The sequence below is a fragment of the Genypterus blacodes genome, unplaced genomic scaffold (genome assembly GCF_046128005.1).
Source record: "Genypterus blacodes isolate CSIRO-AG114 ecotype Tasmania unplaced genomic scaffold, CSIRO-AGI_Gbla_v1 ptg000110l_1, whole genome shotgun sequence".
Lineage (NCBI taxonomy): Eukaryota > Metazoa > Chordata > Actinopteri > Ophidiiformes > Ophidiidae > Genypterus > Genypterus blacodes.
Window position 1 is genome coordinate 1,323,065 of NW_027466914.1, and position 27,465 is coordinate 1,350,529.

At 44.9% G+C, this 27,465-nt stretch overlaps 3 protein-coding genes across 5 annotated transcripts; 2 read left to right on the forward strand and 1 right to left on the reverse strand.

Moving 5' to 3' along the window:
* Window positions 1-1,210: 1,210 nt before the first annotated feature.
* Window positions 1,211-4,072, reverse strand: thtpa (thiamine triphosphatase). Its single transcript, XM_076161054.1, has 4 exons — window positions 3,943-4,072; window positions 3,346-3,415; window positions 2,540-3,088; window positions 1,211-2,391 (listed from the first exon to the last, which is right to left on the reverse strand). Exons 2-4 carry the CDS (start codon window positions 3,413-3,415, stop codon window positions 2,291-2,293), a joined length of 720 nt encoding a protein of 239 aa, XP_076017169.1. The 5' UTR covers window positions 3,943-4,072; the 3' UTR covers window positions 1,211-2,290.
* Window positions 4,073-4,520: 448 nt separating this feature from the next.
* Window positions 4,521-16,405, forward strand: zfhx2 (zinc finger homeobox 2). Of its 2 annotated transcripts, none has more exons than XM_076161052.1 (5): window positions 4,521-4,776; window positions 6,715-6,873; window positions 7,963-8,023; window positions 8,828-13,176; window positions 13,388-16,405. In XM_076161052.1, the coding sequence occupies exons 1-5, from the start codon at window positions 4,534-4,536 to the stop codon at window positions 13,790-13,792; spliced, it is 5,217 nt and encodes a 1,738-aa protein (XP_076017167.1). In that variant the 5' UTR covers window positions 4,521-4,533; the 3' UTR covers window positions 13,793-16,405. The 2 variants fall into 2 exon arrangements, with proteins under 2 accessions (XP_076017167.1, XP_076017168.1); XM_076161053.1 differs by lacking the exon at window positions 4,521-4,776 and adding an exon at window positions 5,147-5,345.
* A 345-nt stretch (window positions 16,406-16,750) lies between these two features.
* On the forward strand, window positions 16,751-26,925 carry pabpn1 (poly(A) binding protein, nuclear 1). 2 transcript variants are annotated; one of them, XM_076161086.1, is made up of 7 exons: window positions 16,751-17,229; window positions 18,945-19,053; window positions 19,636-19,703; window positions 19,885-19,991; window positions 20,677-20,764; window positions 21,571-21,722; window positions 26,648-26,925. In XM_076161086.1, exons 1-7 carry the CDS (start codon window positions 17,095-17,097, stop codon window positions 26,841-26,843), a joined length of 855 nt encoding a protein of 284 aa, XP_076017201.1. In that variant the 5' UTR covers window positions 16,751-17,094; the 3' UTR covers window positions 26,844-26,925. The 2 variants fall into 2 exon arrangements, with proteins under 2 accessions (XP_076017201.1, XP_076017200.1); XM_076161085.1 differs by lacking the exon at window positions 26,648-26,925 and adding an exon at window positions 25,368-26,173 and having other exon boundaries at window positions 16,753-17,229.
* The last annotated feature ends 540 nt before the right edge of the window (window positions 26,926-27,465 follow it).

Here is a 27,465-nt window from a genome sequence, read left to right on the forward strand (position 1 = left end):
TCTATCTATCTATCTATCTATCTATCTATCTATCTATCTGTCTGTCTGTCTGTCTGTCTGTCTGTCTGTCTGTCTGGAGATGTGTCTCATTGTTTATATCATTATATATATGTGTGTATATATAAAATACTAATTTGGGTGCAGCAATGTGGCTTAAAAGTGGAAAAAGTAGAAACTGTATTGCGGTCACTTATTTTATTCGCAGCCACAGTTTTGTCATTTGTTTCCAGTTTAAGTGTGAGACACCAGGGGTAGGTTTGGCAGAGGTGCACAATGAGACTAAGTAACCTTGTGTTTAATTCAAAAACAAAATTACACAAATCAAATACCTTTCAAAATGCCTAATATGCTGTTTCTTCAGTGTTCCTTTAACATGATCAGCGCTTACTATAGACTATAAACAATGATGATGTCATCATACTAACAGTGACACCATCCCATGCCACCTGGCAAAGATGTCATGAGCGTGTTGAAGCAACAGTGATGCAATCTACTGATGATGTCATTCACACTTACAGTAATGATGTCATCTAACAATTGTTTCTACTTTGTAATAGCAGAACGTCTCAAAATCTTCAGCCCATTGTTTTATAAATCCAAACTAAAGCCTTAAAAATGAGTACATTGTGTATTAGTACAGTATGTAGTGAAGTTCTCTTGGGTAAGCTTTGTAAACAGCGTTTGTCACACGCTGAAGTCACTTTAATATTTATTTAGAAAACACAAAATTACCAAGTCAAATGTTGTGTTGCTTCCAGACTCTGAAGCTATTTACATAGAACATTGAAACTAGAAAAGCAACAACATTGAAGTCATCCACACAAAAAAAGGGTTCTTTAACACTTGCACATTATTTAATATTGTCTTGTATGATTAGGTGCAAATCTTTTCATCAGCAATGCCTTTTTAATACCACCCCTTTATGTAATGTTAATCAACATAAAGGTCATCCTTCACAACACAGCCCTGATGTAGAATTGTTTATACTTGCAACACATCACATGATATTCTCCATAGCTTGAATATTGAACCCCCATAGTTGTGAATGACACACGTGAATGGTATGCAGCTGTTGTTAATGTTATTAGTTGCATCTGTGTGGCAAGTCAAAAAGTCTATTCCATCCGTACTGACCATGCAGAAACCAAGTGCACACTGTAAGAATCTCCAGGTTTTACAATATGACTGCAGCAGAATCCAAAAATCAAAATTCCAGAATCAGATGCTTATTTTGAACTTCGGACAAAACAGGAACAAGTATTTTCTATTTATATTATTTTTATAATAATAATGAGAATAATGAGAATAATGAGAATAATAATAAAAATAACATGAACATGTGGTGACTGTATCTCAAAAGTATTCATTTATTGAGCTGTCAGGCATACCAACATTAGACAGTACAGTGCTTACATAATTAAAAAAACACATGTCACCCGCTGCATTATTCTTTTTTAAATAAAACTAACCACCTGAAATGATATATTATTACAATTCTTGGCTAAATGAAAGGGCTTATTATATATTCTTTGTATATCATCTTACTAATTGTGTTCAATCACAGGTGTCCAAACAAAGCCACACACAACAGGTGGTGGTTTTGGCACAGAGACAAATCCAGCAGAACGGCTCTCTAGGGACAATGTGACCAACCATAGAGCCACCACCTCCACCAGACTGGTCCCACACGGAAAACTGAACATGAGAGTCACAAACCTGTGGGAGACCCTGGTGACTCAGCTCACGTTCCGTCTCTCACAAGGAGGAGTCCCCTTATGTTTCCACCGCTATACTACGGAAATTGATAGATGAGAGGATTTGAATAGAGATATAGAATGTAAAATCTTCCTTAAGAGTGAATAACACACAAGTACATTTTGTTCTTGTGTATTTACACATGAATGACATTCCTAAGAGGAAACAACAAAGGACTTTGCCTCCTATTTGTTTGTTTTTTATTTTGAAGGGAATTCTCACCAATAGAGCCTGATTGCTTAAGCAAAGTCAAAGTAGCACATAGAAATTCTACATCCCTTATTGTGTTCTTTTGTTCGTTTGTTTCACCTATTTCTTCTGGCAGTGTGTTCCACAGCACACAATTACACTTTTTCAGCGAAATGTATGGTCTAGTCATTAGTTTGCAGACACCATGTGTGTGGTCCCTTTTCTTTTTCCCACTACTCTCCACCATACTCACAAAGCAAAATTGTTACTTTAAATAATCGTCTGAGGCAGGTTAAAAGTTAATATCAGTTCAATTTACATGGTAGTAGACATGTACACAGGTCTACTATAAAACATGTGCACGCAGCAGGTTTGCATAGTGCTCTGGGTGATTTTTCTTGAGGTAAACGTGCATTTTTCCTTCAACTCGTTGCTGTCCAGCCAGACCTGTGAAGAGATAAATCAAACATGCAAAACAGGATTAGGAGAAAGTTGTGGCGCAGCAGTATGACACCTTAATCCTGAGGAGTCGTTTGTGATTTTCGATCATGACATTGAATGTATTCTAATTTATTTTCAGGCAGATCCGGCTCACCCAGCTTTCGAGCAGTTCTTTCAATCTTCTCCAGGGCCGACTGCACATCTCCTCCCTGAGGTAACAGGACCTCAATCTCCCCAACATGGTAGTCAAAGTCAGCATGATCGAGATCTATCTGCACCCCCTCCTTTTCCAAAACGAACGAGCGTCGCACTGTTGTATATTCTGCAAAGCACCCTAGGTTCATCTTGGTCTGCCACAAGTCCTCATCCTGTGGGGAGACTTTCTTATCTTTCTCAGGTCCATCTTCTGTTCTTTGTTCAGCTGACTGGTAAGCAACCTCAACATGCCCACAGATGTCTTTTAGAACCTCTGTCACTCTCATTTGAATTTCAGTTAGATCAGTTATCTCCTTGTAACGTGTGCAGAGCGCTGCCTCTTTAGATTCTTCTCCATGTGTCTCTTTGGTCTTGCCGGCTGCTGTCATTGGGCACTTGAGCTCCCAGCATCCTTTACGTCTCCGCAGCCACATGTCTTGCAAAGTGAGGTCAAAGTCGGGAGTGTCAAAGTATTGGTCATGAAACTGCCGCTGACCAATACACACAGCTGAGTAAAAGATGAAGAATAAAGAGACTTAATTGAAACACAGCAATATTTGCACACATAGCAATACTAATGAGGCTGATACAGATAATTAATAACCATAATGGACAATTGACAGCTGGCCAGTGTCTCCCCAATGTACAGTAACAGCGATTAGTGTCGCTAAATGTTGGACAATTAGTGAGCCGAACTGGATCACAGCATCGTCTAAATGTCTAATATCTACTGATAAATATGTGGAAAACAGAACAAACACGTACCACCAATCTCCTCCAGTGTTTGTGGTGTGTCAGCATTGCATACAAATTTCCTCTCCACCTCCACACTCATCTGAAAATACAACAAATACTAAGAATACTGCACAATTGTAGAGGAGAATAAACTTGCCCACCATCACATTCTCCTAATTTACGGTTGTTCGGTGTTCTAGTCTGTGTATGGTTTCAGAGTAACTCCCTCAAAACCCACTACACAATAAGTATAAGTTACTGGTTAAATCTAATTTTGGGACGTAAGTAACTTTATGTGGCTTTAATGACATCACAATCTATCTTTTGTGTTGTGTATCTGTGTTCTTCTTTCAGTTTCTCTTTATATGTACGACTGTGCTTTGTTTTATTGTACTTATATTGTATTGTGTAATATATTTACAATGCGAGCAATGATATTTTCAGTTATACCACCACAGATCACTTCTATATGCAGTGTAGTAAACATATAGTGCAGTAGTCCAGTAGCTGCACCTAACTAACCCGAGGTGCTGCAGCAGAGGCACGCATGCACAAACAAACCTCGGGCCGTCGATCTGCACCACAAACTTAAATATGGACGTCACGTAGCGAACCCCTCACACGCACCTTTAAATATCACGTCCGCAGATCCAAATTCACCGGCGTGTAAGATTAAGCCGGCGATCAGCAAAGCCTACACGTCAGCAAAGTTTATTTTGCACAGGCGCAATTACAGACACCTATCAGGGTATTCGCGAACATCACTTCCTGTCCCGGTAGCGCAGTGGTACACAGATGGTGCAGTTTAATCCCCCTTTGCTTCATAAATATTTATTTTACGATCGGCTGTTGATGTGCGCCACACCTATAATTTAATTGAAAACATGACATAACTTTTGCAGATTAAGGCTTGAGTGTAGCTTTTTAATTAAAATATCTCTTTTATTTAGATTTAATTAACTCGGCATACCTTTATATAACAATACAAATTAGACAGACAAGACAGATTAGAGACTCGGTTTAATTCACATTTAATTTGAAAATAATAAAGTGGTAAACCTGGAAGGAATCCATTGTAAACACGAGAATTCCTTTTTTGGAAATCTGTCCGTTAAGCTTTTTTTGATCGTGTTAGCGATTGTTGCTCAATAAGCGAAGCTTTGTCTCAACATGCATAAATAATCAGTCGTATATGTGCGGGATTACATAAGGGTTTTGATGGCCGTGTGTCCCTCTGAATGTCAGCAATCAGCCTTGGGGGGAGCTGTGGTCTGTTTACTAGAGGAAGAGGGGAAGGAGAGAGGGATCGGGCGAATGAAGGGAGGGGGAGAACAGGAGAGAGAGAGGGAGAGAGAGAGAGAGGGAGGGCACGCAAGAAAACTTTTCACTTCTGAGGAGCCACAGAGGAAGCGTGTGTGTGTGTGGTGTGTGTATGTGTGTGTTGGAGCGGCGACCATGCAGGTAAAAACGCATTAGCTAATTGCTCCGAACTTAATTAAACGTGATTTGCGATCGGTTAATTGTACCGACGTGAGCGGCCTGCGATTGATATACGGGATCGAGCAAACAACGGATCGCGGCTCGTACCAATCGGATCCCGTATAGAAATCAACATTAAACCCCAAACTTTTTTCTGCCTCTCGTCTCTCCCGTTTCGCCTCCGCTCCCTTCGCCACCCCCCATCGTCGAGTCGGGCGCCGCGCACGTACTCTCTCTCTTCAAGTAGCTTTTTAGCGTTTAATTCCTCCGCCAATTACGACGCGGAGCTGTTAAACGCTACTTTAAATGACCATGTGTTGCACCTTAACTATCTAAGGTATGGATTCGAGCGCTACAACGCGTCAAAACGGGCTGTGTTGGACGGCGAAAGGGAGGAGGGGGTGCGAGTGTTTTCTAACACATCTGTAAACGGAGCCCACGTTCATTAATTAAATGGCTTTAGTCCGGCTAGGCCTCAATTTGCGCTGTTGAACAGCAGGCGGCGGGCGGTGCAACACTAGATGCCCGACTGGCAGCTCACAATCAGCGGGGTAAGGAAACAACTCGAGGCCGAGGTTTTGTTTGGGGAATCTGTCGCCCGGGTCCGTAGATTTCCTCTCCCCGGGGTTGAAGTCGCTCGGTCGTGTCGGAGCTGCAGTTCCCCCACCTGGCCCGGGCGGAGTTTGTCGTGAGTGTGAGGCACTTTTGGGGAGGTTAATTATCTCGCCTTGCTGCTAACACCGCTAGCTAGCGAAGTGCCACGACAGTTAATGGCTCAACGTATGTGTGTTTATTATTTTAATGGCCGTCTTCGTTTTAACAGAGTCAACAAGACGATTTTGCTGACGTCTGCCCCGGTTTTTTGGCAGTTTTAGAGAAGTGTCCTGGCTTTCGCTGCAGGGTTATTTCAGTAAACTTAATAGCTAAGCAGCCTTTTTCCTAAAACACCGCTGTAATGCGACGTTAGAGGGAGAATCCGCCACCTAGCTTGCTAGCTAATTGATTCCGTCTCCGCTCGCCACAGCTAATTAGACTGCTCGTTAATTAGCCGACAATACGCAAAGAGTCATCAATCTAGTTACATGTCGGCGTTTAACGGTGGATCTCGTGATGGGATTCGAAACACGACAACCTGCGCAGACACATACTTATCCGAAATATTATCGGGACAGATAACCGCGCTAGCTTGCTAATTGGAATGACGAGGAAGTGAAGATTAAACAGTGTTGGTGTCTCATCTTGAATCGGTATGTACATGTTGTTTACGAGGAGTTCGTGTTGTATCTTCGCTGGTACATACTTGTAAAATGTAATGCGGTGTAAAGAAGTGTAAGTTTTTGTTTTTTATTATTTTGAAGGGAACGCTGCATCTAGGTTAAGAGTGGCATCGTTGTTGATATGGAGATAATGCAGCATGGTGACCTCAGATAATCTATAAGGGCCAGGATTCACTTATCCAGGCCTGTACTGTGCAGCTACAGACCATAGACGCCCCTGCGATGGTTAAATGTTATGATTTAACACAGAATATTGCTGTATTTCGAATAATTTTCGGAAAGTCTTATCTAGAAGCTACAAAGAGCAAATATGGACTCTGTTACATGAATGTTATTGAACTCCATTATAGTGTGATGTTACAAAAATTGCAGACAGAGCAAAAGGAAAACAGACCAGGGATGATCTGAATGTATTTTCACAGGATTTGTAAGGTGAAATATTGATCCATGCTCTTTCTGTTATTGTTGAAAAGATCATACCTAAACAATTAAGTCTTTTACGGTTAGTCTTGTTCTTTGTGGCATGTCCTTGTTTTCGCCCTACATATGTACAACGTAGGACATATGTAATTAGTCAGAATTGCACCCCAAATTGTTCCCAATCAAGGTAGAATTCTCTGACATGGCATTTTTATTTTGTTAGGAGGAGTCTGCAGAGACGGCAGGTCGTGAAAGAAATGGGACAGCAGAGTGGCTGTGCCCCCTGTGCCAAAAGGGGCAACCAGACAGACCCTCGCTGTCTTCACATCTTACTGACCAACATAGTGTACTTCCTTCTTGTGTCGACAAACTGCTGGACATTGTAAGTATAGTGGGGGCATTAGGGGAAAATTCTATTACAAGGTGCTTGTGTGATCTATAGATTGACAGACTGACTTCTCATGTGTAGGTGTAATATTTTTTAATGCAATTTCTATTTAGCTGTGTTGGGACAAAAAGCATTACATTGCAACAAGATTCAATACCCTGCTGGAAATGCCAAAATGGTGATGAGCACAATTTGAATATTTGTTTTTTTATGAGGGCGCTATTGATTGAACATGATGGTTACTTCTAAGGCTGTACAGAAGCGGTAACAACACCTCACGGTATGACAGAAAGCAAACTTGACCTTAAACAAACTGTTTGCTGCAAAGTAGTTAAAAAGCTACTAAGGGGTTTAAGTTGTAAAGTTTATGTTGTTTATGATCTTACAAATCATCAAGGTATGGAGCGGGAACAAAACAAAGTGCATTTTGTTAATTTACACACCTACACTCTGTGCTATTATTACTCACCCAGATTTACATCCTAGTGTGTTATTCAGCTCTAACTCTTCAAAGACCAGACCTATGATATCCAGAAGTAAATGGCATCTTATCCACAGAATCGGAAAACTTAATTAATATGTATTAAATGTATACAGACATGAAGGATGACATCAAGATTATAAGCCTGTCATTAATGTCACATCCTTATTGAGCTACATCAGCTCACTTAGATACACATTATTGCTGCATCCTCTGATCTGTGATACAATAGTAATCAATAATCTTATTCATAAATTGTATTATGTATTTGTTTTGCCTGTCCATCTTATTTCTATTGGACAGTGTTTGCTGAACCACACGGGCTACTAAAAGAACTTTGTATATTCTAGCTATGGGTCCCGAACAGTGTGTTATGTAAAGTGAATGTGCTGGATAGAAGGAATTTGAAGGGATATAATGATAAAGCTCAGCGTAATCTATGCCTTCGGGTAAATAGTAAATTACAGGCGAGGCCAGCTTGGTATGTGTAATGTAACCACACATCAATTAGTCATGCCCAGATTGGCATCATGTCACCCAAAAGCTGGAAAGGAGGAGGTCTAATGTGTATTTTGATTTCTGCTTCTGTTGTCCTTTAACAGGCTGTTGTAAAAGGGTGCGCCAGTGGAGAACACGTTGACAAAGGTGCTGAGAATTCTTCAGGTGAGGTTGAAGAAGAAAGAAAGGTCTTAACATTGAAAGTAAAATGAACACAGTGGCAACACTTATAACACTACTGTAACTCTCTCTCACACACACACACACACGCACACACACTTTTGAATTATTTAAGTAATTCTGACTTCCTTATTTGGCCTAGACTATGTTTAGGTTCCAAAAGTAGTTCCCATTTTGAGTTTAATTCCAAGATGGTAGACTGACTGATGAATGATTGATCAAATATTTGAACTTTATCACTAAAAAAAACAAAACACCTAACCATCTACCTGCAGGTTGTTGGTTAACATTTTTCTTCCAGTCTGCTAAAAACATATACTCTTACTATAATGCTTTTTTTGCACAGGCAAGAAAAAAAACATGTTTTATAACTTAAGAATTTGGGAATTGTGCCCCCAAAACTAACCACTTAAATAGGTTTGGTATGGAATTTGAAAGGATTCAGATCCAGCTTTCAGAAGGATAAGATACTGTTGAACCCCGACCTGATTTATTTCACACTGCGCATCAAAGGCTCCATAAAGTTAATTAACTGAGCAGCAGCTGTTGCACAAGTAATGTTCATGATCAGATGACAATGCAATGCTGTTGAGGCATATTTTCAGTTGACAAGAAATGTGTAATTTGAAAGGTTTTATGGGGAAGAAAGGACACTAAGGTAGAGTGGAGAATCGCTACTTAATGTAGATGAAAAACCGGCTGAGAAATCAATACAAACTACATACAGTTGTTATTATCCACCCTGTTTGTTGTGTAATAGTTACTAACCATGTCTATTTACTCTCTTAGATGCTGTCTCTTGTCAGCTGAAGCACAGTGACGGCTCCTGTTCAGACCCCTGCCAATCCAGTGAGAGTTCAGACACTACCCAGACGGTTGGAGACAAAGTGATGGAGGAAGACAGAATAATGGAGCAGGAGGGAGTTGAAGCCGAGCCAGAACAGGAGGGAAATCCACACAAGGGAGCCAAGCAGCAAAATGCAACAGAAAATACAGAAATTCCAGCCGCTAAGGAAAAGTCAACTGGTAAAAATGGAGGGCCGGCTGAAAGTAAGGCCCAGCATTTCAAATGCAATGCCTGTCTGGAAACGTTTCCCACTAAGTCAGCGCTGAGTGTTCATTACAACTCTGAATCCCACATTCAGAGAATGACAACAGGCTCTGCAAAGGAAGGTGGGGAACATGAACCCCACACTCCCTCTACCCGGGTATTCAAATGCAATGCCTGTTTGGAAACTTTTCCCACTAAGACGGCTTTGAGTGTTCATTACAACTCTGAATCCCACATTCAAAGGATGACAGCAGGCTGCGCTAAGCAAGGCGGTGAACATGACACTCAAACTCCCTCTGTTCCTGTGCTGTCTCGGCCATATGTATCGAACAAACCCTACCAGTGTGCTGTGTGTCGAGTCTCTTACAATCATGCCATCACCCTTGAGAGCCATATGAAATCTGTCTTACACCAGACGCGCAGCAGATATGCTGGAAATGCTACAAACAGTGCAGTGACCGCAGGCAGTGTGGGAGGATGCACCGCCACTGTTCCAAACACAACAGTGAGCTCTGGAGCAGGTGGAGGCACTGTAGCCAGCCAGTTGGTTACAACTACCAACTGTGCTGCTACTGGGACCTTGATGGTGACGACTGCAAAAGATGGGGAGTCGATCCAAACTTCAGCACTTGCTACATCTCTCCTCACCTCCCCTGTGGCCTCGGCTCAAGCCGTCTCAGCCTTTCTCACCCTCCTCACATCTCATCCCAGCTCCATCTCGCACTCGCTCCTCCCCTCGCTGTTTGCAGCGGCTGCTGCTCCTGGTTCAGTCACGCCTCAGCTTGTGCCTCAGCCTCAAATGGTCATGCCCTTGATTTTGAATGGGCTCCAAGCCCAAACCACGCAGCACCCAGAGAACCAGCTCCTCACCCAGTGCGTGCCACTTGTAGGCCTCAGCACAGCCCAGCAAGCCCTCCTAGCCCAAAGACTTAACACCCTACAGAATCAATGGCCCTCTGTAGGAATTCCAACTAACTTACAGCCTTGCCTGGAAGAGAAAAAGCCAAGTGTAAAGTGTGAGAGAGAACAGGCCAGGCAGGATGAAACGGTTGAAGAGAAGAGCTCAATCCAGATCAAGGACCGAGACAACTGTTTTATAGAAAGCATTAAAAAGGAGAAAGATGTTGAAGGTGGCAGTGAAGAAGGTCCTATTATAGAAAGGAAAGTGAAAGTTGAGAACAATGAGGCTAGTGGGAAGGGACATAAACATAGCACAACAGATGGAGACATCTTGACTGATCAGTTGGACCTGGAAGGTGATAAAGCAACAAGACTGAATCTCTCCCCAATGGCCACAGAGAAAAGCCTCCGCAATAACAACCTCTCACCTTCTGCATCTGTGCCCAGCTACTCAAGTCTCAGTCCTGTACATTTAAACCTTACACTTAGCCCTGATTCTACTCCACAGAAATCACAATCGGGCACTAGTCCCTGTGGCTCCCTGGGAACCCCAAAATCCAGCCCCAAGACGAATGCCTTAACTCGCCCCGCTCCGCGTCAAACCCATTGTAATAAGATGGGAAGTGACGTGTGTCCAGACCTTCCAGTGCTGTCCGAGTTCCAGTCAGAGGTTCTCTGGGCATTCTTTGAATCGCGAAGTGAAGCTGATGCTGCGAGTCCTCCTCACGAGGACTGTGAGGCACTGGGCAGAGAGGTGGGGCTCTCTGAAGAAGAGGTACGCAGGTGGCTGAGCCAAGCCCGTCACGTCAAACAGAGGCAGAGGGCCACGGGGATAGAAAACCTGCATGGCTTTGCAGGATATACAAGGCACGTTGGAGGTTTTGACAATGACTATGACGATGAAGAAAGCTCACTGGTTATAGCAGAAGGAGAGGATGATACAGAAGCTTCAGGAAGTCAGGCCATTGATTTGTCTAGGACAAGAGGGAAGCGCAGGTGGAAGAATTTAGTGAGGGAGGGCCAGGGAGACTCCTGTCTGACTTCTGACTCTGAAAATGAAGTCTACACCTCTGTCATTGTGTCTGATGAGGAAAGTCAAAATGGGTCAATGAGGGATGGAGCTGAGAGCCCTGCTAAAGACGAAGCAAGGCGGGAGGTCTCTGGTGATAAGGGTTCAGGTGGAGGGAAGGTCCTCCGCTCCACGACTGTTTTCCTCTCTGATGCAGAGGATGAGTATGAAGATGAAGAGGGTGGAGCGGGTCTGAGGGCCAAGAGGAAACGGAAGAGGGAGTTTGAGCGTGAAGAGATAGAGGTGAAGAAGGAACGTCAGGATTCAGATGTGGATCTGGAGCTGGATGCCCAAGGGGATCCTCCGAGCTCTCAGTCCCATGGCATCGACCACTCTGAGATGCTGACCAGCGCTGTCCACTCACTTCCTCTGTCCATCACTCCCTTTTCTACTCAGTTCCTCAGCCCGTACATCCTCTCTCTCCCCCCTTCAGTCCTCGGAGACGGGAGCAAGTTACCCATCTTTCCCAACCCTCCAACCATCACGCGTCTGTCTGACTCCCTTCTCTCACACTCGCTGTCGCCCCACAGCCAAACTTCCCATTACCTGTCCAATGGTGACGACTGTGAGTCCGCCCTGGATCTCAGCATGGGGAAAAACGGCAATTCAAAATCTGCTTCTTCCTCTTCAAGTCTCGCTGATAAGATTTCAGCGCAGAAGGGACAGCTGCTGGACGGGCTGGGCCTGAGACCCACATCCAAAGGCTTGGTAGTTGTCCAGGTGAAGCCCGACTCTGTTACTGCTATGCCCTCTTCCAATAGCAGCATGAGTCTGGTCAACTGCAATAACATGACAAAGTCAAATATTTACATGAGGGCAGCGGAGAAAATGAATGCCACACTACTGGAAAGGCAACGAGAAAAAGAGAGGGAGAAGGAGAAGGAGAGGGACAGGGAGCAGCAGCAGAGGAGGGTCAAAGGAAAGCGGTATCGGGACATGCGCCGTTCAAGGACCATCATCCAAGCTGAACAACTTGACATTCTGTATGGCTGCTATTTCAAAGATCCAAATCCTGGGAAACACGAGTTTGAACAGATCTCGGAGTGGGTCCATCTTCCAAAGAAAGTTGTTCAGATATGGTTCCAGAACATGAGGGCGAGGGAGCGGAAGGGCGAAGTGCGTTTTATCAGCGATGGAACCCTGGCAGCGGTCGGTAAGCCTCTCATCAAATTCACCTGGCCTCTTACCAAACCCATCTTCTCCAACAAGCCCGCCGCAAACAACACCGGTTCCATCACAGCTGCACCAATAGTGCGCACCCTCATGAAGACGGAGAGAGAGCCTGTAAAGGAGGTGGGGAAGCCGGCCGCGAAAAAGCCGACCCTGGTCCCCATCAAGCCCAAGGAGGTTGTTTCTGCTACTGTAGTCTCTTCTCTGAGCAGCAATACGTCTGTCGTGCCAAAGACCAAGCTTGAAACCACCAGCAATGTCACTATGGTCAAAGTCGCACCCAAAGTCAACACCCCCGCTCTTCTACCACCTCCCAAGGACCCCATCCCGATTGCCCCACGCCCATGCCAGAAGAGAAAGCTAGAAGAAGAGAGTGAGGAAGAGAAGACGGACGATGAGAAAGACTATGAAGACGAGGTGGTCCCTGGGCCGGGGACTACTAACCGCATGGTGCCCAAACTGCCCACAACACCAATAAACAACCGGCCTCCTGCGACAACGGTGGTGGCGCAAAAACAAAACGGGCTTAACTACTGGACCCCTAAAGTTCCCATTAAGATCAACACTCTGTCAAGAGAACAACTTGCTCTTCCCACACATACTCCCTCTCGTACCATCCCCCCTCCTCCCACCCCCAGCATCGCACCCGTCAGCCCCAATACTCCCAGCTCTGCTAAAGCGTCCAGCCCCGCCGCTCTGTCCATAGGCAAATCAAGCCCGACGGAGAGCAACTTTCTGCCCCACTCCTCCAGCCGTAGGCCCCGTACGCACTTGTCCTGCCTACAGTTATCCATCCTGCAGTCCTGTTACGAGACGTGTGCCCACCCCAATGCTGTGGAGTGTGAGGCCATCGGTTCAGAGCTCAACCTCCCGCTCAAGGTGGTGCAGATCTGGTTCCAAAACACAAGGGCCAAGGAGAAGAGATGGAGACTGCAGCAAGAGAAAATGGTAAGCTCCCCTCAATGTAAGATTTACTGACATAATGGTATTTTGAAGTCTCAATTTTATGTATTACTTATTATATACTTATATAACAATATTACATATGCAGTAACAGAGCAGTTTTTAGTTTTTAAACCCCATGAAAATATGAATAAGACGGTGAGCTAACCCCTTCTCTCTCTCTCTGGTTCTGTCTGTCTCACCTCTTCATTCCCAGTCTCCTCTGTCTGGCGGGAAGATGGACATGAGCTCGGGAAGCTACCTGCAGTACAACGCTCTGAAAGCCAATCGTCCCATCCTACCCAAGCCGGTCCAGCTGACAGTCATTGAACCGGCAACTCAACCGCTGGCTGGCCAGCCAGTACCAAAGGAGACCCTAACAGGCCACTGTGAGGCCTGCAACATTTCCTTTGAGTCCCGGGCTGCAGCCAGGGCCCACGTCTTCTCCCAGAATCACCTGGCAACCTTGAGAACCACTAACTTTGGCCAGCCGACAACACTCGTCAACAAGAATGGAAACGGTAGCGGTGGATCACAGGGCTCTCATTCCACTACTGTCACCAGTTCTGGAGTGGAAATAATTATTGAGTCACCCCCACCGATGGCCACCAGCAGCAGCTAAAGACTCAGATCAGGATTGGTCTGCAAACTGACTCTTCTTGGACCCATTTGGGCTCCTCAAATTTTAATAAACACACATTTGAGCACTAATTCTCAAAAGCTAATTAGTTTTTGAAGTTTGCTCCCCCTCCACCTATCCCTTGATCAACCTCATCGTACTGGAAATCCATTTTATGGTCCATAGAATACACACAGACTCAACAGACTATTCCCACGCCGCTTCACAACTAATCGGTTACATTAAGGTGATGACCATGACCATGTCCCTCAGTCCTCACCCAAACGTTTTGGTCCTAACCCTGTGGTTATATATTATCCTGATTAATGACCTCTCTTATCATTTTGAGACCCTCGACTTGCCATGCTTGAACTGTCTTACTACCCCTAAAGACTGATGCAAAAGTGTTTCTTCTTGTGTCCATTTGACGGAGGCTCCACCTTAATAACTCCCACTTTGCACCTGTGGAATTGTTGAATTTTATGCCTACTTTCACTTCTGAGATTGCGTGGATTTAATTAAGAATGCTTTGAACCAGTGGGGGAGGGGGAAAACTGGTGTGGACTGTCACCGTTTTATTTGCGTGGTCTGAAAGTGTTGTGTGTCTATTTACGTGGGATACAAAAGAGGTACTTAAGCGAGAATAGGGCTGTTGAAATTGTCCCCATTTACATGTTCGTAAGTTTCATGACAATCCAAATAGACAGGGCAAACTGAGTCTGGAGTATAGAATCTTGGCATACCGCACTTTGACACATTTTACATTGTTTAAAATGTTTTTAAGCATTCTAATGCAAGTGTCTTTTTATTGAAAGATACATTAATGCATGGTGGATGCCTTAATATGAATTACATGAAATAAATTGATTTTTGCTAGTCTAATGAAACATGCTTTAGACCATACGTTTGTGTAAGAAGCAGACCTGGGTATGAATGAAGAGTGATGTTCCAAATTGCTGTAAACTCCATATTCCAAGGGGAAGGAAAAAATGTCATCACCCACTATGTAGAACATAGTGACTCCTGTCCGTTCTTAGTAAAGCTCTTAGTCACCAACTTTGTCTTGTTTTACTCCCAAACCTTCTGAACCTGTGGACTTTAACCCCCCCCCCCCCCCCCCCCCCCCCCCCTTCTCAAAGTGGTGTGTATCACAATTTGGAACACAATTCTTCAAACATGTTGGGGAAAAAAGTTTTCAGCTACTGTAGGTATGTTAGAATTATGACAGCCTTAAAAAAGAGGAAACACCACCAGGTAGATAAACTGAAGCCCTGGTGATGCTCCTAATGTTTGTGAAATAATTTCATCTACATCTGGCACAGGGTGTCTGTTCAAATCCTGAACTTTTCATTTGGTATAATAACCATTTTCTTTGTCATGAATACTGTGTGAAGAAACTAAGTACTCTTTTAATTGACTTAAATCTTTATACAAATGATAAGACAAGCAAATAATAGCTGGTGTAACTTTTTAGGTCAAAGCCAAACATTGAGCGATATGAGAGCAGAGCTTGAAATGAGTGGTTTCCCTGATACTCCCCCTTTGTGATGAGTTTGAAACAGTTACTAATTCTGGTAATGTACATGCTGTGAATTGAGATCCAACAATGTCTGGAAACCAATACAAGGGAGAAAGCTATTTTTTATCAGTATCCTTAAGAGACTCTTGGATACTTCAATCTAGGAAGCAAATTGGGAAACAATGTGTTGACTGAGAGCTAACAAGATGGTGCTGTTTTGAAGGACATATAACATACTAAAGATGTTTTCCTTCAATTTAAGTTGTATATTATTAATGTTACTATTGATAGTTTTAACAAAATGCAAAACTAAAACACGAACTTTTGTAAAGAAATATATTAAAATAACTGATATTCCAAAGTAATCCTCCCTATGCTTTCTGTCATTCAAAAACCAAAAAGCAACCTTGAGGTCGACAGAGAGCAGGAGAGGTCTTCATTAATGCAAACTGTAAAGGACATCCCATGGCTTGACACTTGCACTAGTCCACATTTTTTGCACAAGTTACAGCCATTTCAGATGAACACAGCCATTAACACAGGTCACTTGATGTGGTTTTCAAAACAAGGATGGTAACAATATGTCCTTTCATGAGTAATAATTTGCATTGCTAGTGGAAACTGTATCTTGTGTGTAAGGCAAGGACTGGAGTGCTTGACCCTCAAGACTGGGATTACACACACACACACGCACACACACAAACACATACACACACACACACACACAGACACGGTGTTGCACTGTCCAAACTATTAAGGTTTTTATGGAGATCAGCTTTTTACGATCTCTTGCGTTTCATTGTCACTTTGATTATCACTATTGTTATAACTGTACTACTACTTATATGATTACCATTACTACTCATTACTGTTTTGAATATTATTGATCCATAATGGTTTTAAATGCCACCTTTCTGCTCAAAAAGTATGGGATTGCTATGAATATTGAACAATAACGGTGGCTGTGTTATGAATTGTTAGAATTTTGATTAAGCTTAATTTTTCCTCTTCACTTGTACCTGCCTTTTTGTGTTTGCTCTCCATTATGCTTTCTTTGATATACTGAAAAAGAAATAAAATCAATTCAACAAGATTGATTCTAGTTGTAGCCAGACACTATTTTTTTATTTGTGTACTTTAATTAATTTTATTTATTACGTATATTTAATCAAAGGTCACTCAGGTCGCACAGGGAGACCGTTTATGACTTGTCTAATGTGCCTGGAATTAATTTGCTGAACCACTGGGTTTGTCAGCCTACATCTACAACGAAAGGCTGCTGATTGGCAGGAATATGATCCAATCAAAGGCACACATGCGAAACGGGGACGGCAACGTAGTTTTTCCACCAGCCAATAGAAACACAGAAGACACCCACGAGGTTTGTCTGGAATCTTCCCTTGGCGAATCGGATTGGGTGTTTTACGCCCGCAGTGTTCCATGGCTCCGCCCCTGGCTTCCATTTCTGAACTGAAGGGACACCTCGCGTAGACTCCTCGCCTTTTTATACACACGTTTAAGTAAATAAACTAGGTTAGCTGCCGTCATTTGGGAGCGTTACTACCAGATATCGAGTGTAATAGTAGTCCCCGAGCATCGTGCTATGCTGTTTGATTAGTAGCTGGGACAGAGTCTGGCATTTTATTTCCCGTTTTAACTTTACTAAGCGGCGTTTTCCGCCGTTTTTTCTTTTCGCCGCCCCGCTCACTCTACCCCCTTGTGTGTGAGTAGGGGCCTGCAACGTTGGTTCGACCACGAGGCGCGTTGGTACAGCGGGAACACGGCGATGGCGGAATTCGGTAATGGACTCACGGAGGAATCTCTACTCGATTCAGACCCCGGACATCCTGAGTTGGAAGACCAGGGTGTCGGTGACGAGGAACCGGGACTAGAAGAAGGAGAGGCCGCGATCGAGGATCCGGTGAGTGAAGGGCATTGTTTTAACGATAGGAGCCCGCATTAAAACCAGGGCACGTTATGGTTTACTCGGTGTTCTTTGTGCATGAAAGCGGCTTTTGGTTCGGCACTCTTTCATAAATCTCGTGTCACATGCTGTGTACGTTACTGCTTTCGCTCAGTCGGTATTGACCGCCATTGTGGTTCACGCAGTGCAGTAGAAATGGGTGGTGACATGCGTGCTCCTGGCAGCCATCTTGGCGCAACAGCGGCGCCAGTTTCTCTGCGCCAGGGAGCCGCACAAGCCGGTGGGGGAAAAAATTCTCGTCGCAAAAAATGTAAGACAGAGACAGTCAGGGGCGAGGGCAGGACAGGCCGCCGCCATTAGCCGCCGCAGTGCGAGTCTACCTGCTGGAGAAGGCAACTTGCTGACGGTAAATACGTCGGTTTGCTCTTGAGTCTCTCCGTGTGCTGACTTCTGCGTTTCTAGCGCTCGTGCCTGCAGCCATGGCAGTGACTGGTAGTAGGTTAGCTTGGCTCGAGCGCTAGCATCTTCCTGCAGCCAAACGGTCATCTGCCAACCGTTGGCGCCTGGTACGAGATAAAATTCCGGATTTGGTGAGCTTGCTAAGTAGACTTAATACCATTGAGTGTAAAGGCTACACCGACGGGTTTATTGGCTTTTCTGAGCTAGAGTGGAAATGGCAGACGGCCCCTGTCGTGTGTTGTGGACATTGTGTTGTGTCGTGCATCATTGGGGCATGAGGCTCGTTGTCTGGGGCTCATGGGCGGACATTCAGGCCGTTTTGTACAATCTGCAGCCACCGCATGTTTGTGCACACGCTGTCGGTGTCTGTGCAGTTTGACCGGGTGGAGGCGGTGGCAATGCTTGTCGACGAGCGAGGGAGAACGGCGTGCAACGCAGGAGCAGGGGGCTGCGGTATTTGAGGGGCTGGGTTCGCATCTCTCAATGTTTCGCTGGAGCAAGGAGGACGGGAGGAGCCGAGGGAGGGCAAGACCCTGCTCTCAATATGCGACAGAGAATCCTAGAAGCCACAGCGGATGCTACAAACTATTAATGTGGGGTATGGTCTCTCCATCACCTCATCATATAGCAGTTATGTCTGGTTTAAAGCAGTTGTCACGCTCTCGTGAACAGGTTAAATCCCTATCGGTGTGATCACAGTTTGGGGGTGAGCACAGTCTGTGTGTGTCCCTGCATTCAGATGTACGCTGCCATTGACTGCTACAAACCAATCCTGTCATCACAGCCAGTAGCCCTGGATGGAACTGGAGTGACTCCCACTATGCTGCAGTGCACCACTGTCAGACAGGAGGGTCCGCTGGCGTGTGAGGAGTCGGCCAGCCCTCTGTTAAAAAGGGAAACTATTTTTCTGACCGTGCTTTTCTGGAATTCCTCAGACCTCCATCACCACCTGGGTCTGGTTCAGGTTGATTTTGTAGAGTAAAGACTGCATTTCGGTTAATATAGTGGAGCAAGGAAGAGAATTGAGGAGTGCAGCGTCCCTGCTGTGCCACCTTTTAAGTGTGCAGTTGGGAATTGGCAGCTTTTGTGATCAATTTCAATTTGCAATCTCGTGTGGTTTGGTCATATTGTTTTCTACAGACTATTGCGAGGCCGTCTTTCATTCACATAGCATGTTTATTATCCTATTAGTGACTTGTTGGCATTGGATTGTTGACTTTGTGCTTTGACTAATTGCTGCGTTTGTGTTTCAGGAGCTGGAGGCAATCAAAGCCCGTGTAAGAGAAATGGAGGAAGAAGCAGAGAAGCTGAAGGAGCTACAGAACGAGGTGGAGAAACAGATGAATCTCAGTCCCCCACCAGGTATGTGATCCTATATACACTCATGTAGCTGGGGGCTAGTTGGTCTCGCTATGGCACTTCATTGATAAATGCATTTGATCTGCCGTCAATAATTGTTCTTGAACCTTTTTACTCTTTCACAAGAAATACAATTTGCAGTTTCAATACAGTTCATTGTGACTGGAAATGGTCACAGTCTGTGGTCAATAACACTAAAGCTTAAGAATCAATAACAGATTACCCCTCCACTGCAAATGAGTTCTGTGGGTGCGCATGTAGTTTGGTTGCTAATAAAGTCATTCTGGTAACATTTTCCTGTTAGGCTAATGTACAGTGTCTCAAAGTACAAGAATGAGTTTTTACACGTTATTATTATATTTGTTAAGTAAGTTATTCACAAAAACCCGAATATGCTACTAAAGATACACACCACAGAGAATAATGTGAATTAAAGTAGGAAGTAGTCGTGCTGTAGAAAACATAATGCATGACCAACCATAGTAAACCAAGCCCTTATTGTTAAGTGGCTTGCCAGTTAATGTGCCACAACCAAAATGAACTTTTAAGAAAATATATTTTGTCTTGTCTCTCTCTCTTGTGCAGTTGGCCCTGTCATCATGTCCATCGAGGAAAAGATGGAAGCAGATGGCCGATCTATTTATGTTGGAAATGTGAGTAATTTCTTACATATTTGACGCATTTCAACTGCTGAGGTGATGCAGGAACAGAATCATAATGCCATTCACTCTCTACACTCCATTACAAACTACTATGACTCGCTAAAAACTTGCTCTCACACACACACAGACAGTTTTAGAGTTGAAATTGAATGTCTGTTGTTTTTACCCTCAGGTGGATTACGGTGCTACGGCGGAGGAGCTAGAGGCTCACTTCCATGGCTGCGGTTCAGTTAATAGAGTCACTATCCTATGTGATAAATACACAGGGCATCCCAAAGGGTAAGGATGACATCATACTTACCCTTTTTCCCCCATGTGCAGCTGTTGACACCATTTCTGATCACATTGCTGCTGTCATACTGGCAGCAAAAAGCAAAACTGAAATGAAAAAAATCACATGTCTTTCCTCCTCCTCGGCATTTCAGTGCCAGGGTCTTGATGTTATGAATGTTGGCTCACTGGCATCCTCACACACTTGGATGTAGCTGAGCGTTTGCATATATTTAATTACACCTGTGCTTTTCCTGCCATGATGAGTGAAAATCCTGGCTGTGAAAAAACGTTGTGTTGACTTACAGAAGGCTCATAGGGCACATGCCACCTCAGAATACACACTATAACCCAATGTTGTCACAACGTGAATGAACATGGATCAAAGAAACTTAAATTGCATCAATCACACATTCACAGTATAGATCACAACAAAGCCTTGTGAATGTGTTGATTAATTGTTTTGTAGTTGCTGTATTCAGTGAAATTCACTTCTCTTTTTTTTTTTTAAATATTTGTATCGTCTTCCTACTGTGCCTCAGTATTTTTAAACCATTTGAGTTTTCTTTGAACTCACCCTGCATGATGTTGATGTATGATGTCTGGGGCTTTGTAGAAGAGGCTGCAGTTGATTTATTTTTTTCTCTGCAGTTCAGTGACCGCTGCTAATTGTAATCTTCTGTCTCTTTTCCAGGTTTGCTTATATTGAGTTTGCAGACAAGGAGTCTGTTAGGACAGCCATGGCTTTAGACGAGTCCCTGTTCAGAGGAAGGCAGATAAAGGTAAGATAAGAAAGGGAGAGAGTGGGGGGTTTGTTCCTAAAGGGAGGGGCTCGGTCACTCTCACATCAAGTCGTCAAACAAGATGAAGTTACCATGATACAATTACATGCGATCATGCAAAATGGACCAAAACCAATCAAGCTAACAATACTGGATACTTGCTGCAAGTATCACCAGTGAGTACTGCTATTATATCAGAGGATAAAAGGCTTGATCAAAGCTTCTTTGATCAATGTACTGGGTGGGGTCGTACCCATCCTCTCTGAGTGGTTGAGTGAGTACTTCAGCTCGCTGCTCAATAGAGGTGTGAGCCTGGAAGCCTCCAGATACTTGTAAGATGACCATTGTTGAACCCTCGGGTTCATTAACAAGTCTGTTACCTTTGTTCACCTGATGTGACCCTCGTCTGTGTAGGATTGCACAAGATACTGTACAGCTTGTCAAATAAAGATCACAGCTTACAGCATGGACTGAACAGAGCTCTGACTGCACTGCAGCGTTGGACGACTATAAACTATGCAGCCTGCTGCCCAACAGCTTGATTTATGTCCGGTTAAACTTTCTCACTCATGTATGCCAGTGGCTGGATGTGCTGCAGAGCATTATACGTGTTAAAACAATCAATGTTAATGAAGCAGAACAGTGAGTGTGTTGTGCTGATGTAACTATCTATTTTTGAAAGAAAGGAAGCTGTAACTTCCTGCACGTTTCTAAAAGAATCACGTTCAAATCTAGACACAAGGTTTAAGAGTCACAGCAGTCCAGATAGGGTGTGTAACTGTCCTTTTCTCAATCTTCCTACTCAGGTGGGCGCTAAGAGAACAAACAGACCAGGTATCAGCACCACAGACCGCGGGTTTCCCCGGGCTCGCTTCCGATCACGAGGGGGAAGCTTCTCATCACGTGCACGATATTACAGTGGCTACACACCACCCAGGGGCAGAGGACGGGCCTTCAGGTAAGCCAGCGCCACACCTCCTCTCTCTACACAGCACCTGAATGCATTTCACATCACTCCTTTCACGGAAGATGGAAGAGTAGGACAGGACAGGGAGCTGAATGAGAAGTCACCGCAGCTGTTTCCTTGACATGGGGAGAGAACAGGGTGAAGGCAGCTCTGACACCAGACTAACTAATGTGTCTGGATAGGGACAGAGAAACTAGATGCACAACATGGTGATAGTAGCATTGAATAGATGAACCAGGGTCAGATCACTGGATAGGGGAGATTTGTGCAGGAAAAGGTTGAAACAAGAAAATAGATTTTGTGTTGGGGCAGAGAAGGTAAGTACAGAGGGCCGGGTACAGTGCTGGAAGCTGAAGAGAAGGAAACCAGCAGATCACTCATACTGATCATTTCTCACTTGAATACTGACATTTAAATCTCCATTTACCTTCTCATCAGAGTCTGCTTTTAAAGCGATTATGTTAAAGGCTCTATTCTGATCACACACACACACGTCTCATGGACAGGTTGTAAATCACCTCACATGGGTTGTGTGTTCCAAGGGCTTGACGCATGCCACATCACACATTATCATTTCATTGGGGGCAAACAGACACCGCACATCTATCTGCTCTCACCCGGCTGCACATTCACTCTCTGTTGAATCTATGTTTGAGTCAGTGCCGACACAATCTCCTACAGCATGCTGATCACCCAAAGGTGCGGGTGCCACGCTCTGGTAGCTGGGATTTGTAACTGTGTAGCTTAAGAGATGGGAGATGTTTTGCTTAAGTGTGAGGTTTGGGATCTAGGTGGAGAATCCCTTAAATTGGCCTGCTGAGCGTTTGGGTGTAGTGTTCCATAGATTCATGTGTTAAACCGCCAAGCTAGTCTGCCTTTACTCGTCTCTCTGTTAGATGTCAAAAATCCCTGGTGTTGATCAGTCTATAAGCTCTCCACAGTGTTGGTCTGCAGTCTGAACGTAGTTCTAAAATTGGAGCTCTTCATAACTGAACCGAATGTTTACGATACGGGATTGAGCTTTTAGCCTGAGCGCAGCATGACCCTGTTAGAAGAGATGAAACAATGGTGCAGATCGTGTCAGATGCTGCTTTGGGGGCAAGTGTGAGTGACCCGTGGTGCAGGTTGTGGACCGGCTCTTGTAAGCAGGGGCGAGCCAAGGCTACAGAGAAACCCAACCCCTGGACCTCACAGTAGTGAGGAGTGGAGCCTTGTTGTTTTGTGTTGACTCAAACAGCGATTTGATGCCAAGCATGAGGATCGGCATGCCAACCTCACACATGCACGCTCTGCGCTTTGCCACAGAGAGATTCTGATTCTACATCCTTGTTGTGAAACACCTTTACTTTGACCTTCTGTGTATAAAGGGAATAATACAGAAACTGTTTTCTGACGACAGGTTGGCTCAGATGTCTCTAAACTCCCAGCCTGGTCTTTGCTTTGCTGATACGGTTGCCACATAGTTTCACTCCTCTTTTTTTTTTTGTAGCCTCTTTCCGCGAGGCTTCTCACAATAGGTTACATCTCTTCATTCTTTTGTCTGAAAAAGTGTCAGAGCCTCAAGGTCAGAATCTCTCTTATCACTGTGTACTTACTCCTGCCACTTCTCCACATACCAGAAACCCTAACCCTGTCAATTTACTCACTTGGCACTTACTGGGATTTGGCCTCGCAGCAGGACAAGGTCACACACAGGCCTGAGGTGAAGCTGAAGGGTTTTTGATTTCACCATGTTATTTAGTCGAGCCTCCGGCAGCTAAAAGTGTTGATAGAAAATAGTTTACGAGCGCGTCCTCTTATATTTGATACAGCATGTTGGGTGATCTCTCACAGGCAACAGAGACGGCGAGCTCTGAAGTATGAAGTTCTGTTTGGCTGGGGTGGAATTTGAGTTCCCGAAATGAAAGATTTGGAATCCCAGCTGCAGAAGAGGTTATGTACTTATTGTCTTCTCAGATCTACCTCGACTGATCTAACTCCCAACAGTTCGACGAGGAAGAAGGAACAAATGTTCTGAACACGCCGTTCACCTGGCTAAGAACTTGTCTAAGTCTAAGCAGTTGAATCGTTGATGCCCTCAGTACTTTAGTCTGATACTCGTGCTTCTAGACGGCAGTGCATTTGCCAAACGTGTTAACTACGCTGGCAAATCTGACCAAACGATGCCGTGACCAGGAAACAACCAAGGGTCATTGCACTCTAACTGAACGTTCCGGCTGGTTGCCACATCAGGAGCTTGTCACCAAGAATCAAATGAGTCTTCTTCACCAGTGCCTTGTCCTGTGTGTCCATGTTGACCAAATCATGTTCCAATTCAAAACCTTGCCTTGAACCACTGTGGGTTTGGGGAGGTGCATCAGTGCTTGGTTGTGATAATGAGTCCGGCTGTGTATGACATTCAGTGTGGAGAAGCAAACGGATGACACCATCTGACACCCAGAGAACAAAGAGAACTCTGTTTTCAAACACTGGAGAAGTTGTGCTCTGGTTCCAAACTGTATCTTAGCTGGGTGTGATCGATGCTCTTAATGTTGATGTCACCTTCCCAAGCTCACACACACACAGATGGGGGAAAGCCAAGGTTTTGATTGGATTTTGACAGATGGTCCCACATTCATAATGTGGAAGAACCCTTTCTGTTTTTGTGTTTTTGTGTTTTTTTTGTCTGTGCATGTCCATGGTCACACATGCATACACACTCACCCGACCTCAGACTGAACCTCACAGTGTTCACTCCCAGAAACGAGGGTCCATTACTGCAGCCTGACCACAGCATCTAGCCTAGCCCACCACTGGTGTCAGCCCCAGTGTGACCTCTTGTGTTAAATGCCACTGAACGCTGTGTGTGTGTTTAGGGAGAGTGTGTTGTGTGTGGAAGACATGCTGTTTCCTGGCTTTGCGTGTGTGCGCTGGACAGTGTGTTGAGTGTGTGTACCGAAAGAACCATGTCCTGTCCCAAAAATTGCCAGGTGTGTATGTATGTATGTATGTATGTGCTTCTATACATACATGTGTGCACTGTCTGTTGATGGGGGTATACTGTGTATGTGGTGCTGTTTGTCCTCAAGGTCTTTCCCTACAGTGACCCCAGAGGCGGCTCTCGCACAGAGAGACAGAGAGAGAGAGAAAGAGGGAGAGAGAGTGCCTTTGCTGTCCCCTCACCCACACACACACACACACACACACACACACACACACACACTCAGCATTAGTGTAATATTTGGAAATTGAAGACGTTTCCTCTGTTGGCAAAGCTGCGTTCAGCTTCTTTCAGCACTGTAGTCCATTCCTCCAGAACAAATTGACTTATTGTAATGCAGAGCGATGTTCTACCAAAGGCACAATACCGTTAAGCTGGTTTGTCTTTCCAGTCATTTGTGAGCGCTTACCTAGCAATTATGTGATTGATCTCCATTCCCCCCCCCCCCCCTCCCCTTAGGTTACCTCTAGGACCAAAATTTCAGCAGACCCTTTCTCTGCCCACAATCACACACACGCACACAGACACACACACACACACACACACACACGCGCGCGCGCGCATACCTATTATACAACATCGCACCTGGAAATGGGTGTCCGTCTTCTAAAGCAAACCAGAAAAAAACTCACCCTCTTTTTCTCTCTCTTTTCCAGGGGCCGAGGGCGAACAACATCGTGGTATTCCCCTTACTAAACACACCCACCCCACCCCCCCCTCCCCAGTTACTCCCCTTTACTATCAACTTTCTCCCTCTTTGTTCCCGTTTAAAAAAAAAAAGAGAGAAAAAACAAAAAAAATACAGTCCCTCCCCATCAATAAAAGAAGGACCCCCCCCCCCCCCTCTCCTTCCCTCTCCCCCCTCCTCCCCCCCGAAGAGAAAAAAAAGACAAAAAAAAAACTGCTCCTGGACAGAGAAACTGACTGGGCCGAAGTGTGCGATTGTGTGTGAGCGTGCGTGTGAGCAGGTTGATGCGGTCGCCCCTGGTAAGGTATAAGTTGGCCATTGGAGGGGGAGGATGAGGTGGCAAATTTTGTTTTCTTTGTTTTTTCTTCACTTTTGTTGGGGTTTTTTTGGAAAAAAAAAGAAAAAGAAAAGAAAAAAGTGGAAAAAAAGAAGGGGGCGGGGTGGGCGGGATTATGGGGGGGGGGGGGAGAAAAGAGGAAAAAAAGAGAGAGAGAAGATGGTATCTCAGGCTGCAGATGTGTCTCCTTTGGTCTGGCTGTGACCTCCTGCTTTCACATCATCAACACAGCTCGCCCTCCACCACCACCCAATGCAGAAAAAAAAGAGGCTTGCCTTTATTTAAATGGCGGGAGGGGGCGGGGCTTATGTCCATATTTTGTTTTGTTCTTTTTTTTTTTTTTATGTTTTAATGTATCGTACATGTGTGAAACTCCAGCTAGTCCCAATGTTTGTTTGGTGTCTTTTTATTTTTAGGTGTGTGCTACTGGAGCATATCATCACCCCACCTTACCCTTGACCCCTGACCCCCTCCTCTTCTTCCTCTGTGCCTTTCGTCCCCTCTCCCATCTCACCTCTTTTGTTCTCCTCTTTTTTTTCCCTCCCATCCCTCCGCCATCGTTCGGACGGTGGTCTTTGGTGTCTTGCGTGATCACACAAGCATCTCTTTTTGTTCGGGGTCGGGCAGGGGGACACACTCGTCCGCCCACCTGTCCCCCCCTCCATACCTGTCACCTGTCACCACCCGCTCCACCTTGGCCACAGCTTTCCCCCCCTTTTTTTAAAAAATGGTTTTGACAGGCCTCAGTGCTTTTATTTCTTGCAAATCCCTCCATCCCCTCCTCCCTCCTGTTCCTCTTCCTTCCTCCTCCTCTGTGCTCCTTGTCTCCCGTCCCCCCTCCTCCTCCTCTTCCCCCTGCCCCCCCTTACCCCTCCTCTCTCTGTATATTAGACCACTTCTTGTCGTTTCAGGTTTCAGGACCAGTGGAGGCTGACGACCCCTCCCCAGGTGGCGCAGGCCCCCCCCACTGTCTCCGCCGCATCTCTCTCTCTCTCTGCTCCCGCTATGCACACTCACCCCATCCTGTCCGTGTGGGGGGGCGGTGGAGGGGGGCAGGGCGACCACAGGCCTGCTGCGGGGGGCATTTACTACAACAGCAAACGCTGATGACGCTTTTAGTCCTTTCGCACTTCAACTCACTCACACGTGCACACATCATACACATACACACACACACACAAACAAACACCAGTTCCACACACATACACACACGCAGCACAGTCCACTCAACACATGATTTCTATACAGAGAGCTGAAGCCAACATAGCGGGGCGGCAGGCAGGCAGGCAAGTTTGCGTGCGAGTGAGGAAGGCAGGACCAGAGACCAGGGTGATTTTTGGGGGTGCACCAGGGCGAAACCGTAGGACGCCCCCTTTCTCTGACTGGGTGCAGTGCAGTCACGGCTTGTCTGAGGAAGGCTAGGGGAGCTAACATTGGTTATTAATTTAATAATTGGAGTGAGACAGAGCTGGTTATTCTAGGGCGGGGGAAGGAAAAGAGTGGGGGTCTGTGTGGAGACTTTTCTTTTTGAAAGGGGGAGTGGGGTTTGAACAAATGTTTTGCTTTTTTATTTTTATTTTTAACCCATGAGTCTGTAATTAGAAAAAAATAAAAAATAAAGACATTGTGTAAAAATGATGGTTTGTCTCTGTGGCTTTGTTCTGGATAGAGAATGTTAGTTAAATGTTGGATATAGTAATGGATGTGATTCTCTTGTCAGGCTGTTTTT

Excerpts from the sequence above, each read along its gene's own strand:
- thtpa (XM_076161054.1), bottom strand. The coding sequence starts at position 3,415 with ATGAGTGTGGAGGTGGAGAGGAAATTTGTATGCAATGCTGACACACCA. Across the intron at positions 3,089-3,345 it reads AACACTGGAGGAGATTGGTG|CTGTGTGTATTGGTCAGCGG; the intron begins GTACGTGTTTGT and ends TCTTTTACTCAG. Across the intron at positions 2,392-2,539 it reads AAGAACTGCTCGAAAGCTGG|GTCTGGCTGGACAGCAACGA; the intron begins GTGAGCCGGATC and ends ATCTCTTCACAG.
- zfhx2 (XM_076161052.1), top strand. The coding sequence starts at position 4,534 with ATGGCCGTGTGTCCCTCTGAATGTCAGCAATCAGCCTTGGGGGGAGCT. Across the intron at positions 6,874-7,962 it reads TCGACAAACTGCTGGACATT|GCTGTTGTAAAAGGGTGCGC; the intron begins GTAAGTATAGTG and ends GTCCTTTAACAG. Across the intron at positions 13,177-13,387 it reads GACTGCAGCAAGAGAAAATG|TCTCCTCTGTCTGGCGGGAA; the intron begins GTAAGCTCCCCT and ends CTTCATTCCCAG.
- pabpn1 (XM_076161086.1), top strand. The coding sequence starts at position 17,095 with ATGGCGGAATTCGGTAATGGACTCACGGAGGAATCTCTACTCGATTCA. Across the intron at positions 17,230-18,944 it reads AGGCCGCGATCGAGGATCCG|GAGCTGGAGGCAATCAAAGC; the intron begins GTGAGTGAAGGG and ends TTTGTGTTTCAG. Across the intron at positions 19,054-19,635 it reads GAATCTCAGTCCCCCACCAG|TTGGCCCTGTCATCATGTCC; the intron begins GTATGTGATCCT and ends TCTCTTGTGCAG.